Genomic DNA, 14,991 nt, shown 5'->3' with positions numbered 1-14,991 from the left:
GGAGCAAAACCAAAAGTGTTGCATTTATATTTTTGTTGAGTGTACTTAAAAAAAAAACAAAACTGCCGTAGCTCCTCCCTCGGGGATTTCTATAAAAAAACCAGCGGACCACATCTCATTTAAGCATCGGACGACGAACCAGCATGAGCTCCTCAACCTCCCCCATCGCACCGACCGATGACATCACTTGTGACTGTGCGCTCGCCTGTGGAAGAGACCCGCCATCCCCGGGGCAGGCCTGGACGAGATCCGCCGAGCCGGTCGTGAACCAGGACCAGCGCCGGAAGGCTTCATGGACCCGCGGCGGGTACGAGACCCCGTGGGGAGTTCAGTTCGAACCGGTCTGGGGCGAGATCCATCCTTCTCACGCGCTTTCTAGCCCGGGAGGCGTGGGCTCTCTTCCCGCTGTCACGGAGGCCGCGAGTCCGGGGGAGGTACAAGACCTCGAGTGGGCTGAGAAATACGCCACATCTTGCGCATCAGACTGGCCAGACGAGTTCCTGTCAGAGGAATTCCTGAAAACGGTGAAAGTCGGCGTGGCCCACTTACTTTTGGCTGTGATCAAAAGTTACAGACAAAAACTCTGTTACGGGTGTGAGATCGATCATCCCAGCCAGTGCCAGCACGAGTGCCTGGACCCGTTAAATGAATATTTCTTTACCGGACATTTTGAGAGATTAATGGTGAGACTCTGGAGACCGACCTTCATTCCGGCTGTGGTAAAACTCCTAGCCCAGCGCTTCCTCAACCCATCGGCGGCGAGGGTCCAGGGGGCGGTAGAAAACATCCTCACTGAGCTGAAATACACTGATAATTTTGAATCAAAGATCAACGAACTGTACACATGTTTCGGTGAAGACGCCGATCTCGACCTGGAGGGGATGGTAGCCGTCTATAACCCCGACGACTGAAAAAAAAACCTGCATTTTTTTTTTTTTTTATATATATCATCATTATATTGTTTACAGTCATGGATAATTGTGTGATGAGTCTCTTTCAAAGCCTGCGGGAAGTTTATATTATACGTGGACTCTCGTATAAGCTGGAGCGGGCCGTCATTCGCAGGCTGGAGACCCCAGACACCCCGCCTTCATGCGTTATGGAGAGGGTCTTCGACGTTATCAGACGTCGTCCCGGGCCCGAAGTCTGGACAAAACATATCTACAACGCGGCTCTCCATTCATCTGAAAAATCTCTGTACAACGTATTACTGAAAATCTCTGTTTTGACCAACAACGATTTTACACGGTGTAATCCGCTGCACCTGCTTACATTATACACTCTGTTTGTGGATGTGATGACGTGCTGGGTGAAACAGCTGGAACTGCCCAGAGGGGAGATTGTTCCTACACTTTTACAGCTGAATACTGAAATAAATCGTAAATGCGGGGGAGATGTATTACTCAGAGTTTTCTAGTTTTGTACGTGAACGTATACTTTTTTCCTTCATGTATGTTGTGTTTAATAAACATGAACGTATACTTTTTTCCTCCACGTATTTTGTGTTTAATAAACATGAACGTATACTTTTTTCCTCCACGTATGTTGTGTTTAATAAACATGAACAATTGTTTTTTTTCTCTGTGTGTGACTTTAATGAATGTAATAAAGCATATATTCTAAAACGTAGACGGTCAGTGTTCTTTCCAATAATATTGTTGAAAAAAGGGTGAAATGTTTTCAAATCAAATTTATATAGCGCCAAATCACAACAAACAGTTGCCCCAAGGCGCTTCATATTGCAAGACAGAGTCATATAAACGAGGTTTTGGTGGAAAAAAAAGGTTCTCGTATGAATTTATGCGGGGTTTTAACACGGTCTTATTAAAAGGTCGAGGCTGATCTGTGAGCGCTCTCCACGGTACTGAATCAGAGTTCAATTTAACGTCTCCAAGAGCGGCTGTATTAAAGCCCCGCGCTCATCTGTGAGCGCTTTCCGCGGTACTGAATCAGAGTTCAATTTAACGTTTCCAAGAGCGCCTATTTAAAACAAAAGATTAATATTTATGTTCGCTAAAACATATAAAAATGAAAAAGGACTATCTGCTTCATCATTCTGAAGAGATCCGCCTTAAAAGATGGGTGATGAGGGTTTAATGAGGGTTATATATTATGGTCTGGCAAATCCAGGGAGTTTTGGAGGACCAGAGTGTTTACGCAGGGCTCTGCGCGATCAACTCGGATCTAAAATTCGTATGAAGCATATCAGAGATTTCCTGTCGGGGGAAGATGCATACACATTACACAAACCTGCCAGGACGCATTTTCCAAGAAATAGAGTATTTGTCACAAACCCGCTTAACCAATTTCAGGCGGATTTATGCGACATGCAGGGGTTATCAGATTTTAACGACGGGTTTTTTTGACACGGGATATTACGATAACTTTGAGGTTATTGCAGCGTGGATAAACCCTCGTTTGAAGACTATAGATCCGAAGCTGACTTTAAAATATGACGATATCCAGAAAAAGTTTCTGTGGGAAGGAGACGGTACCTGCCAGGTATATTTTGAAGCCCCGACGGCGTACATGCTGGGGATACAGCCTAATCAATGGCTGAGATGCGGACCCGGGGTCACGAGCTCTCCCCACTACCCCGATATAAAAGCGGGCATGTATCACCTGTTCTGTTATACAGACGTTGTACAGCCTCAGGCGGTGGGCGACGCTTTTGCTCCTCTCCTCCGAGCGTTCGAAATTGGAGGTCGTTTCGGGGAAATAATTACAAAGAAATTCAACCCCGCTTATTACATCCCGGTCTCCAAAAGACATATTGAGACGCTACGCATCGAAATCAAAAGCGATCAAGATTGACCGGTGAATTTCAGATACGGTAAAGTGGTTGTGACATTACATTTTAAACCGGCGGGATAAAAAAATGGCCGGGGCAGCGCACAAAGCCGACATTTATAGATTTGTGCCTTACTATGAAAATCAAGTCGGGAACGGCCTTCACGGCTTCCACGGCGCTCCTGTTATGTACGGGCGCGGGCTCTGGAACATATTTTCGAAACTGTTCAAATTTGTGTCACCGCTGATTAAACAAGGATACACGATCGCCAAACCTCACCTGAAAAACGCAGCTCGAAGCATCGCTTCCGACATAGTGAGCCGCGTTGTTGAGAGGGCCGGACGGAGTCAGGAACCCGAGCAGCAGCGGGGGTCCGGGATCATGGTGCTCTCAAGAAGGCCCCGGAAATGCCCCCAGGGGAAACGGATCAAAACGGTTAAAAAGCGAAAGACCCCCGGAAAAAGCAGAACAGTTCGAAGGAAGCATAAGAAGAGGAGGTTGTCCGGGAATATTTTCTCTTAAACAATGTCTCTTTTACGAAATAATTCCCCCGAATGCACCATGAGCGAATTGGATTTATTCGCCATCCCCGGGACCCAGCTGTCCATCGTGCAAAGCCAATACGTTGAGGTCAGCCCGTTATCAGCCCTGACGGACACGGGCCCTATCGAGTTTTTTATCCCCGGAGACGGTGAGAGGTATTTAGACCTCAATAATACGCTGCTAATCTGCGATTGAAAATTACAAACGCCGACGGGACTGACCTGGCTAATGACGCCCGCGTGGGGGTAATAAATTACCCTCTCAATACGATTTTCTCGTAAGTCGACGTGACTCTGGGTGACCGGCTAATTTCCCAGTCCAGCGCGACGCACCCGTACAGGGCAATGATTGAGACGCTGCTGAACTTTTCGCCCGCTTCATTGAAATCGCAGTTCACGGGCGGATTGTTTTACAAAGACACCCCAGGTCAGCACAATTCGACCGCTGTGGATGACGCGGGCCCGAATAAAGGCCTCGTGAGCAGAGCGCGCTTTAGCGCCGAATCGCATGAATTTCAAGTTCAGGGCCCGCTGCACGGACATATTTTTCTGCGAGAGGCTTCTTCTGAATAATGTTGATCTAAGAGTTAAATTAATTCGAGCCAGCGATGCTTTCTGCCTGATGGGGCTGGCGGCCTCCACTTTCAAGCTGAAAATTCTGGGTGTGTCCCTATTCGTTAAGAAAGTCACCGTATCCCCTGCAGTGAGATTGGTTCACTCCGCAGCTCTCATGAAAGGGAACGCCGTGTACCCGTTATCACGAATCAACGTTAAGACTTACGTGATCCCCAGCCATTCCAGGATATGCAACCAGGAGAACCTGTTTTTAGGAACTATGCCCAAATATGTGGTTCTGGGTATGGTGAATCACAACGCATTCAGCGGGAGAACAGATCTGTCCCCGTTTGAATTTGCACACTATGACCTGGAGTACCTCGCACTCAGTCAAAATGGGAGACAGCTGCCGGCTAAAGCTTTCCAGCCTGAATTTAACAACGGACTCTCTGTCAGGGAGTTTTACAATCTCTACACGGCAACCGGGCGACACCTCAAGGACCTGCCTCTCTGTATAGACCGGGAGGATTTTGCACACGGCTATGCGCTGTACGTCTTCAATTTAAACCCGGAGGAGGACAGCGGCACTCTGAGCCCCGTCTCCACAGGGACCCTGCGACTTGAGATGAGATTCAGAGTCGCGACTCCGCATACCACCACGCTGATAGTGTACGCATGTTACAATTCTCTCCTGAAGATTAATTCCAAGCGACAGGTCCTTGTGGATTTTTACTGATGAACACCCTGGAATTGGACGCTGTTATGAGGCGCTTAATAGGAGACCTGTTGACCGGTGTTTTCGCGTCTGACAAGTTATTCCGGATCAAGCCGGACCCTCCCGTATATTTCATTGTAAACACCCACCCTAGACATTTACCGGGGGAACACTGGTTAGCGCTCACCGTTGAAAAAAATGGTCGAGCCACATTTTTTGACTCGTTCGGCCTCAGCCCGGACTTTGAATACTACCCTAAAAGCATCCTGCGATATCTGGAGAATCTCCCAGATGTTAAAAACATTCTGTATCACAACAAACAGCTTCAGCATGAGTTATCGGACATATGTGGACAACACTGTGTGTATTATCTGTATAACAGAGCCGCCGGGAAGTCGTACCAGGACGTGGTGTCTTTATACACCGAAAATACTATCGCGAACGATGATTTGGTTTCTGATTTTGTGAAAAGATATCGTTATTGCCTTAATAAAGCTGCAATACCTCCTGTAACCAGCTAGCAGGGCCTTTGCATGAGTTTAAATATTGTCACGGCTTGTGTTAACCGGCGTTCCCAATAATTTATTTTTTTCCGTGTGAAAATGTAACCCCCGTCTTAGAACTCTCTCCCGATCATACCTTTAAAGTTTTATCGCATTTGCATAATTTAATACCCCGTTATTAAGCGTAGAAAGAAGCGTTGACCTTTGATTTTTTATGTGTGTTTTTTTGTGAAAAAATGCTTTGGATGTGTAGAAAACACTCTCCTGATCATACCTTTAAAGTTGTATCGCGTTTGCACGCTTTAAACCCCCGTTATTAAGCGTAGAAAGAAGCGTTGACCTTTGACCTTTGATTTTTTATGTGTGTTTTTTTCGCCTGAAAACGGGATGGATATGTAAGAGCGGCCTCCCGATCATACCTTTAAAGTTTTATCGCGTTTGCATGCTTTAAACCCCCGTTATTAAGTGTAGAAAGAAGCGTTGACCTTTGATATTTTTATGTTTTTTTGTGAAAAATGTTCCGGATGTGTAGAAAACGCACCCCCGATCATACCTTTAATGTTTTTTGTTTTTTGCATCGTTGTTATTAAGTAGAGAAGTGTTGAAAGTTGTTTTTAAACCATATGCCGAATAAAAGTGATGAAGGCCGGAGATGAGTTTCAGTCGGTGTTTTATTAGTAACAATATACAAAAACGTGTCTGACTGCGATGTATTTTAAAAAATCTTGATCATAATATCCAGTCAGTTTTTAATTCGACACCCTCATTTTATGGTGAGAAACCTTCCCAGCGTTGGAAGTGTTTTTTTTTCTTAAGTTTCTTCCTGGCCGGCAAATCGGTTAAAAGAAGGGTTTCATCCGGCGAGCTGCTCCGTCCTTTTTTAAGCTTCTGAAACTGCTCGCGGGCTTGCGGGTTTGATATGCACGCCACCGGAATGTTCCGCTCCTGTAAAATATTGAGGAACTTCACCCAGCCTGTGGGGGGGCTCGATTTCTTGAACGAGGATCCGAGATGTTTCATAAGATCTATGGCGTGAGACCCCCTCACGACTTTCCCCTTGTAAATAAATTCCCCCGACGGACTCCAGCGCGTATCACCCATCGACAATTTCCTCATAATATATTCAGCGTTTCTACGCTCTCTGGAGGGCATATTCTTCAGGACCTCTGTGACAGTCTCATCCAGCTCCTCCTCCTCCTCCTCCTCCTCCTCCTCCTCCTCAGGTTGCTTAGCGACGCGAGTCTCTTGGGGGCTGAAACGCGTGATTCGAGTTCCCCCTGTTTGATCAGACTTAAATAGCGCTGCAGCAGAGCCTCATACTTTTTAATTTTTTCATAAGGGGAGTGAGTACGTTCCTCCAGCACGGCCCGCATTCGCGAGTCTAAATCATTTTCTGCCGTTTGTCTGATGTTATTTCCGCTCGGCGGAACGGAATGTCCGAGTTGAAGCATCTGTTGAGGAGTCAGTAAAAACATCTTTTGCGCCGCTTTGAACGCCATTATCCTCTGGGTACTATTAGACTCGTTATAACGGGCAGGGCCGTGGCGAGCAGAGGCAGGAGAAAGCCGCCCGTCTGAATCAACGCTCCCCGCTTCCTTTTGTAACTGTTTTTTCTGTCGGCCAGAAGACGTAAAACTCTTTTTCGTTTTTTCAAGGCACGGAATTGAGAGTCGCTCAAGGCGATATTCCCCTTTAATATATTCAAAGCGATCTCGGATAAAGTTTTCAGAAGCTCCGGCCTGCAGGTCTCTGGGGTTTTTAAACAGCACCATATAATTACAATTCAAACTGATGGTTCGACTGTATTTCCCTTTATGAAACACGTTCTGTGTGATCATGATGACGCTCATATTCCGGTGATGTCTGTACTGGGTGAAAATTCTTACAACTTCAGGATGATCCGTTGCTTGAAAGATGAGATCGTCCAAAATAACCAGATGGCTCTGACCTTCAGGGAAAAGGCTGTTGTCCAGAAATGAGTCAGGGAGTCCTCTTACAAATTTAATATTTTTATTCTTCAGTTCAGAATACAGAGGTTGTTCAGACGTATACAGCCATACAATGTTGTCAGGCACATATCTCATAGCATGGCTACAATTTTCCAGCAATGTTTTCACAAACACCCGAACCACTCAGTCCAACGATGAGACAGGAGAATGGGGGCTGAAGTCTGGGGTCAAACTCTGGGGTATTTCCCGAGTGAGACATGTTTCAAAATCCGAACGGTTTGGTTTCCCCATCCTTTAAAAGACGCCGCTTGTCATACACCACCCTGAAGGATTTTTGAAATGACGCGTTTGTCAAACTGAAACTGCTTTTATGACGTTTAATTCCCTGCTGCGGTGTTTTGATAGATGCAGCGAGGGCGGGGTCTTTTATATAACCCTCGACCAGATCTTTGACGCTGTCAAAGTTTATTTTCTGACAGCTCTCGTGGGTTTGAGTGATCCCCTTCACACGCATGACCGTTTTACCTCGTACGGTTTTATATGCATAACTTTTAGGCCCCGCTGCTGCAAACTCTGTGTTGACGTCGCTGTTCAACTCGTCGGTGAGCTGCCCCAGATAATTACCGGTAGGCAGCGGGGTTTCACCCTGCCTACAAACGTAAATCAGGCTATTGGTATCATAATACAGAATCCTGTCAGGATTTGCCACAGCCTCCATAAAACCGTACAAGGTCAAACGCGTACGCCGTTGTAAACGCTGCGATGAAAATATTGACGGCTTTATCCGGTCGGCTGACGTACTGCGGGCCGTACCTCCATTGAACCATAGCCATCTGACTGCTGAGGAATGTTAGATATGTGACCTCGTACTCTTCAGAAAACAGATACCTGAACAGATCGTCAGCGTTTTTAACGAGCTCGGTCTGCGTCAGATTTGACCTCTGGGCGAATTTCCCCCAGAAGGAGTTGAGGCAGATCTTAGCCATCTGTCGTTTTGCCGGATTGTGACTGATTTTTTCTGGGTCTGAACGAATCTTCTGATTCAGCCAGTAGTTCATGATATATTTTTCTCTGCTCTCGGGGTCTTTATCAAATTCGGGAGGGAAACCGGAGGCTTCCTGCTTGTGTTTTAAGAAGGTGTTTATGTACCCCTCAAAGATTTTATCACTTTCTTCCTCAAAATGCCAGACTTCAAAAATCTTAGCTACAACGTAGCCTGTATCCAGAGCTTTGTGGAATTCTGGGGTCATCCAAGTCCCAGACAGAGCTCTCTGGTGCTGACTGTGTGTACACGCTCCCGCTTGATTATTTTCATCAGCGCAGGTGCGACACAGAGTAAACACCAGTTTACCGTGAGGAGTTCTGTGTGGGAGGATGGGGAATTTTAGCCCCCGGGGCGGATACACGACAGCTTTGATGAGCCCGAAATAAGTCCTGGGGTCTCAGAAATTTCTCTCGATAACTTCCGGATGCCCCGTGGGATATGTGAAATTTACGTTAACGTAAGGATACAGCGAGGTCACGTCGACGTAATAGACCCTCTCATCTTGCTTAGCCGTTTACCTCAGACGGGACGCGCAAGTCCGACCTCCGTATAAAGCGTCGCAAGGTTCGAGGGGCGGCGGTAACCCCCTGCGGCTGAGGAAACAGTGAACGTTCTCATCCCTCAGCCTCATTTCAAGCCACTGATGTTCCCAAATTACGCTGAGGGTGACGCCCGGCATAGCCCGCAGAAAGGTTATTTTTTTCTGACACGCTGCGTGGAGCTCTCCAAATGAGGTGTTTGTGAGAGGGTTTATTTCGTGCTGTGTAAAACACGTTGCACACCCATGGTAAAAACACCCGAGAAACTCCCACACTTTTATCCGCCCGTCAATCTGAGCATACCCATCAACATAATAACCTCCTATTTTTTTCTCGCCCCTGTTTAGAGCGTGATCGATGGTAATGTTTTGCGTCTCAGCAACCCATTCTAACCACTGCACGGCCACGTCCGAATATTTTTTATGCTTCATTCTATAATTGTCGGCGGAGGGGATCGCCAGCGTTTTTGGAGCGAGAAAGTTAGTTTGGAAGACTTTCATACATGCTGAGGCGATTGTAACGCAGGTAAAAGGATCCACGTGTGTTTCAGCGATGAATTCAGCCATAAATTTGGAGCAGGCTGCAGCCAGGATTTTTGTATCGTTATCACAATACATAACGGCCTCGGCTTTAAAATCGAAAATTGCGTGTTTTTTTTTGCACACGTACCACGCGTTAAATTCCTCTCTTTCTCCCTCTGACATATTTGCGACCCCGTAAGCCGCAGAGTCAGGGTACGGCCCGACATAGTTCAGATTTTTTTCTGAACTGAACAGGTGCAGAAAGTAACCTTTGCGGACGATTTCGTCTTTCAGCCAGATTCCCAGGGCTTTAGGCATCTGAGATAAGCGCATTGTAAGGAAAGATAACGAATCTATATACTTCTGTTTAAAGGCGGCGTCTGTCGTGACTAATAGTTTACTCCCGGTCATAATCACAGCGGGGGTTACGCCCTGCTGGACTAAATACTTTAGAAGCAGATAGCTGTCAAAACCTTTTGAGTTGTGAGCGATGAACACGTATTCTTTGAATTTTCTCATTCTAAAATGTTTAAAGAAGCGGGCTACGCAGTCTGTCCCCCATGTGCTCCAAAAATCACCCGTCTTTGTTACAGCGCTGATGTAAAATGGCACGTGTTCCCCGTTATTATCGACATACGTTTCAAAGTCATAAAAAACGTATTTGTCTGATTGCGTCTCTTCAGGTTTGACCGGCGTCATATAGCAGAGGTGACCCTCGCCCGGCTCCTGGAGAGCCTCGCCGCATATGTGACACCTCTTCTGCTTACACACGTGCGGAGCGCTGTTTTTAGAAAATGCTATGTAATACTCGCGTTTACATCGAGGGCATTTTTTTCTGTTATCACACACATTAACGAACTTACCGGCGGAAGGACGATACTTCGCCTGTTTATGCAGGCTGTAACAGGCGGGCGAGCGACACTTCTTGTTACATTCGCTGCAGAATACCGGGTTATTTTTCTCGTAACACTGCATGGATTCACAAATTTTACAATATGACAGACAATTATGGGAGGCGGGGTTATTGTACCCCTCAAAGCAAAACTCACATACATATCTCACTCCCAAAAATCCCTTTAAATTGGTGATTCCGTAAAAATGATTATTAAACAGAAAAACGAAAAGAGTTTTCTGCTGCGCTGGTATTCCTGTTTGAAATTTTGTCAGCTTTCTCTCCCCGACAGCTCTGAAAAACACCACTATTTTACAACCCAGAGCGTTTTCAAATTTTCCCACCTGCTCTAAAGGTACCGGCGTAGCGAGGTTTATTGCGAAACATAAACTGTTGTCAGGATTATACACGATATCAAGGCATTTGGATTTTTTCCTCAGAACCTCGTGATGGAGGAGGTCATCTATTCTGCGTTTCCCCACGCCGTTCTGGTTGCAGATGACTTGGACCACTAATTCCAGAGACTCGTCGGATAAAACGTTGGAATTCGATTGTATCAATCGTTCTAGCAGATTTTGGAAGCCCGTCACATCGGCCCCGTCGTTATATGAGCTGATCAAAGCGGCCTCATTGTAGACTGAGTCCCCACGAATCTCCATTTGGATAAAGTCCCCGGCCCTGGCGTGTGTTAAAGCCTTTTCGACCGAGTTCTGAAGAGTCCCAACGACGTTACGATAAAATTCCGCGTAGTCGGGAATTTCGTCGACGCGGTGGAAATTTAGAGGCTGCCTGATTTCGATATTGTTAAAAGCCGGTCTCCTGATGATGTTAGTAGCCCCACCGCCCATCATGGGAGAGTGTCAGCTGGACCCCGGTCGTGCATCATCCCCGCCTTCCATCCAAACAGAGATTGCCGCGTTTATCGGGGTTAAACGAGCTCTGTTTAAAATATCTTCTCCGTGCGCATTGCGCGGGGAGGGACTTCTTAAAGGTGAAAAAACGCGCGCGTCGTTAGGCATTTGATTTAATTCATCCACCGCGGATTGGACGTGAGGATTAACTTCACACGCGAGGAGGTTTACGACGTTATTTAGAGGAGTCAGACGTACCTGGTTCAACGCCGCGGGACCGGACTCATCTGGAGGCGGGGTGTCAGGGAGCATCAGACTGGACTGTCGAATTTATCACGTTAATCGCAGAAATGATGTAGGGGTTAATTTCTTTCGATTCTCGTTCAGCCGCCAAATTGGTAAGAGCATCATTTAGCGGTGTTAAACGAACACGGCTTAAAAGTCTCTCTCCGGACTCGATGTTATTTCGAGACAGCGAATTTAACGCCTCGGGTAATGGGCCATCTGTTCCAGGAGCACTCCCCGCTGAGTCGATTATTGAAGCGTTTAAATCCAATACACGTCTGAAGTTATTTTCCCGACCTGAATTCTCTCCTTCCATCTTTTAAAAGCCATACCAGGATGAATCTACCTCAAGAAAATCAATTAATATACCTCTTCAAAATGAATTCTCCCGTTCCATCGGAATAAGAAAAAAAAAGAATACACATTTTCAAAAAAGTTGCGAGATGAGATTAATCCAGCTCAGAATATCTTCGAGCCTTGCGTCTCGGTGGAAAATAGACGGTCTCCCTCCACCGCATGCTGAAAAAAAAAGAGAAAAGCGTTAGTTATTAAATATTTAAAATAAATAAATACATAAACTCCGACTCCTTACCGTGTAAATCCGTGGATCGTTTTACGGTTCTCTGCCGCTGGCCCGCTTCTCCACGGGCTGTAACAGAAAAAATCGGGTTATTTCAGAGTTTTAACCGTGATTTAATTTCGGTCGGTGTACTTACATCTGCGTGGTGAAGTCGGGGCTTCCAGCCTTCGAACTTCTTCAGGGGCTCTGACTTGATTTCTAGAATTAAAATAAATAAATAAATAAAAAGCAGCACCCTCGCAAGCAGATATTCTGTAATATTTCAAATATATTACCGAGGCCGGGTTCAAACACACTCTGGAACGTCTGCGTGGTTTTGTCTAAAAAGACACAGTTTCAGACCGCGTGCATCATTTAAAAACAGTAATTTCTATCAAAAAAGCTCCGAAACACACACACACACACACACACACACACACACACACACACACACACACACAAACACACACACACACCTCCGAAACACACACACGCACACAGCTAGCGTCTGCAACAGGTATTACAGCCGTGGGGTCATGTTTCCGTGAGGAGCTCTATGTGTGGGTATTTGACCGTCTTGCTGCAAAGACTTACAGCCGTTACAGCCAAGAGACGGTTATTTTTAACCATTCTTTAATTTAAGAATTAAAAAACAGAAAAGGAGACGCATTAATTTAAGAATTAAAAAATATTAAAGGGGTATTAAAATATTCGTGTTTAATCACTAAATTGAAGAAAACCTCCCATAATTGTGCAAAAGATACGGGTATTTTTTAATCTTTCTTTAACTGAGGCATTAAAAACCATAAAAGGACGCGCTTTAATTTAAGAATTAAAAAATATTAAAGGGGTATTAAATATTAGACACTGATTTATGTTTAATTATTTCAGAATTAGTTAATTCTTTAATACATTAAAAAAGATCTAGGTATTTTTTAATCGTTCTTTAATTGAAATAAAATGACATTAAATATTAGACCCGGGTGGGAGGGGAGGTAGGGCGTGGAGGTGGGACTTGGAGGCGGAGCTTGGGGCGGGGTTAGGGGAGGTGCTAGGGGTAGGGTTAGGGGTGGAGCTTGGGGGCAGGGTTAGGGGAGGAGGCAGGGGCGGAGCTTGGGGGCAGGGTTAGGGGAGGAGCCAGGGGCGGGGCTTGGAGGCAGGACTAGGGGATGGCTTAGGGGCGGGGCTTAGGGGCGGGACATAGTGATGTAATTGATTCTGATTGGATGTGATGTCATAAGGGGGCGGGGTTAGGGCGGGGCTTAGTGACATAGTCGATTCTGATTGGCTGACAGGGCCATAAATCAGTTTTTGACATAAGGTCTCTCAGTTTTCTCTCTTTTTTACTCTTTTAATTCATGTTATTAGTAATTGGAGCGGGCCGCGGCCTCAACTTTACCTAAATTCTGGGTCTTTTAGTGAAGCTTGGGGCTAGTGGCTGGCGATCACCTTAGTATTTCTTCTGTTTTTCTTGTTGATTAATGCTGGCAAATTATACAGTATTTTTTTGTCTTTCTGATGCCTGATTCTGATTTTTCTCTGTTTAAGCTGCAGTTCCATCCAGAGATAGGAGATGTATTTGTGTTGGTGACCCTCCTGTCCTGTGCACCAACAGCAATTCTTGTGTATTTGTCCGTGAATTGTTCTGTGAATTGTTTCTGTAATTTATATTTGTAGCATGGCCCAAGCAGAGGGTCACCCCTTTGAGTCTGGTCTGCTTGAGGTTTCTTCCTCAAAGGGAGTTTTTCCTTACCGCTGTTGCTCTGGGGGTTGGTAAGGTTAGACCTTACCTGTGTGAAGCGCCTTGAGGCAACTCTGTTGTGATTTGGCAGTATATAAAGGAAAATAAATTGAAATTGAAATAAATTGATTGGGTGGATTGCTCTGTAGGACATCCTGAATTTTTGGGTAGTTGGGAAACGTAGTGCCTGGTTTGTACACTGGTACTGTGAAATGCTGTGTTAAGTGGAGAAAGTTATTTTTCGAAGAGCCCTCTGGAATCCATCAGTGCTTTGTTCTGCTGTTTATTTTGTTCAGTAGTTGCATGACATTGGTGTTGGGAAAGATCACTCAGGCCAGTGATTTGTGTACATTTGTCATTGTGGAAAGGCTCACTGTCATTGACTTGGTATTGGATGATATGATTTCTGTGGAGTCACTGGATGTTCTGGTTGCACCTCTCAGAAACTGAATACACTTGGAGTGTTGAGGCTTGAAACTGTTGTGGCTCAAGACTGATAAGTGCTTTCATTGATGTCTTGGACTCAGCCATTACCACTGTGTCTGTTTGAACAGGTTCATTGCAGGGTACAGACAAAGACAGACATGCAATGAGATATGTCAAGGTTTCTATCAGAAGTATTTGATTATTAAGCTTGTGTGCGCAAATTTATCAAGATTGTTAAAAAATGTTTAGTTATGAATGTCTTTTGAGAAAATATTGTGTAAATAATGTTTTAAAAGTCTCTCTCTTTCTCTCTCTCTCTTTCTCTCTCTCTCTCTCTCTCTCTCTCTTGCAGCATTGGCTAACTGAGTTGGAGATCTTTGCCTTAATTTTTTCAGCTGCTATTCATGACTATGAACATACAGGAACCACCAATAACTTCCACGTTCAGACCAGGTAATTTCACCTTTCATTCTATTACACTACATAATTTTACAAAAAAAAAAAAAAAAAAAAAAAAAAAAAACAGTCATTGTAGCTGTGCAGGGCATGGAAGGCAGGTTCAGTACAGTAGCTTCCAGACATGGGGTAATCACAATCTGTAATCATAGTCTATAATCATTACATGTTTTTCATGTAATCTAATGTAATCTGTAATTTTAACCCTTTACCTACTGAGGCTATAAATGGACGATTGGTTATAATTTTTTATTATAGCAATAAAATTAAGAAATAATGTTCTATGTTTGTGTGCTTTGGTACCCTTTTCCAAGAGTACCTGAATTTCAATTATATTACACCTGATTAACCATTTATACACATTATTTGTAAGTTTTAGCAATTAAAATGAGAAAAAACACAAAAACGAACTTGATTTTTTTTCAGTTTTTTAGTGAAAAATGATTGTTATGTAAATGAAGTTTGGATTTCACATTTTTAACAGAAAGCTGTACGTGTTTACAATCAAAATAATTAATTTTGTGTGTCTAGAACTCAGAAAGTGCAGAACCAAACAATATGAATAACAACAAAGTGCAAAACTATATATAAATATATCAATTATTATCTGTATTATTAAAA

General features: G+C 44.6%; 1 protein-coding gene across 1 annotated transcript in view; it reads left to right on the top strand.

The window, feature by feature from the left end:
• The window catches only part of LOC117509399 (calcium/calmodulin-dependent 3',5'-cyclic nucleotide phosphodiesterase 1C-like), a 296,954-nt gene that overhangs the window by 187,682 nt on the left and 94,281 nt on the right, over positions 1-14,991 (top strand). Inside the window, exon 9 of the mRNA XM_034169110.1 lies at positions 14,267-14,367. Coding sequence (XP_034025001.1) covers positions 14,267-14,367 — 101 coding nt within the window. The remainder of the gene's footprint in view (positions 1-14,266; positions 14,368-14,991) is intronic.

This window comes from Thalassophryne amazonica, chromosome 1, assembly GCF_902500255.1.
Source record: "Thalassophryne amazonica chromosome 1, fThaAma1.1, whole genome shotgun sequence".
NCBI classification, from domain to species: domain Eukaryota; kingdom Metazoa; phylum Chordata; class Actinopteri; order Batrachoidiformes; family Batrachoididae; genus Thalassophryne; species Thalassophryne amazonica.
The sequence above is the reverse complement of the archived record's forward strand: the minus strand, read 5'-3'. Positions and strand labels throughout refer to the sequence as shown.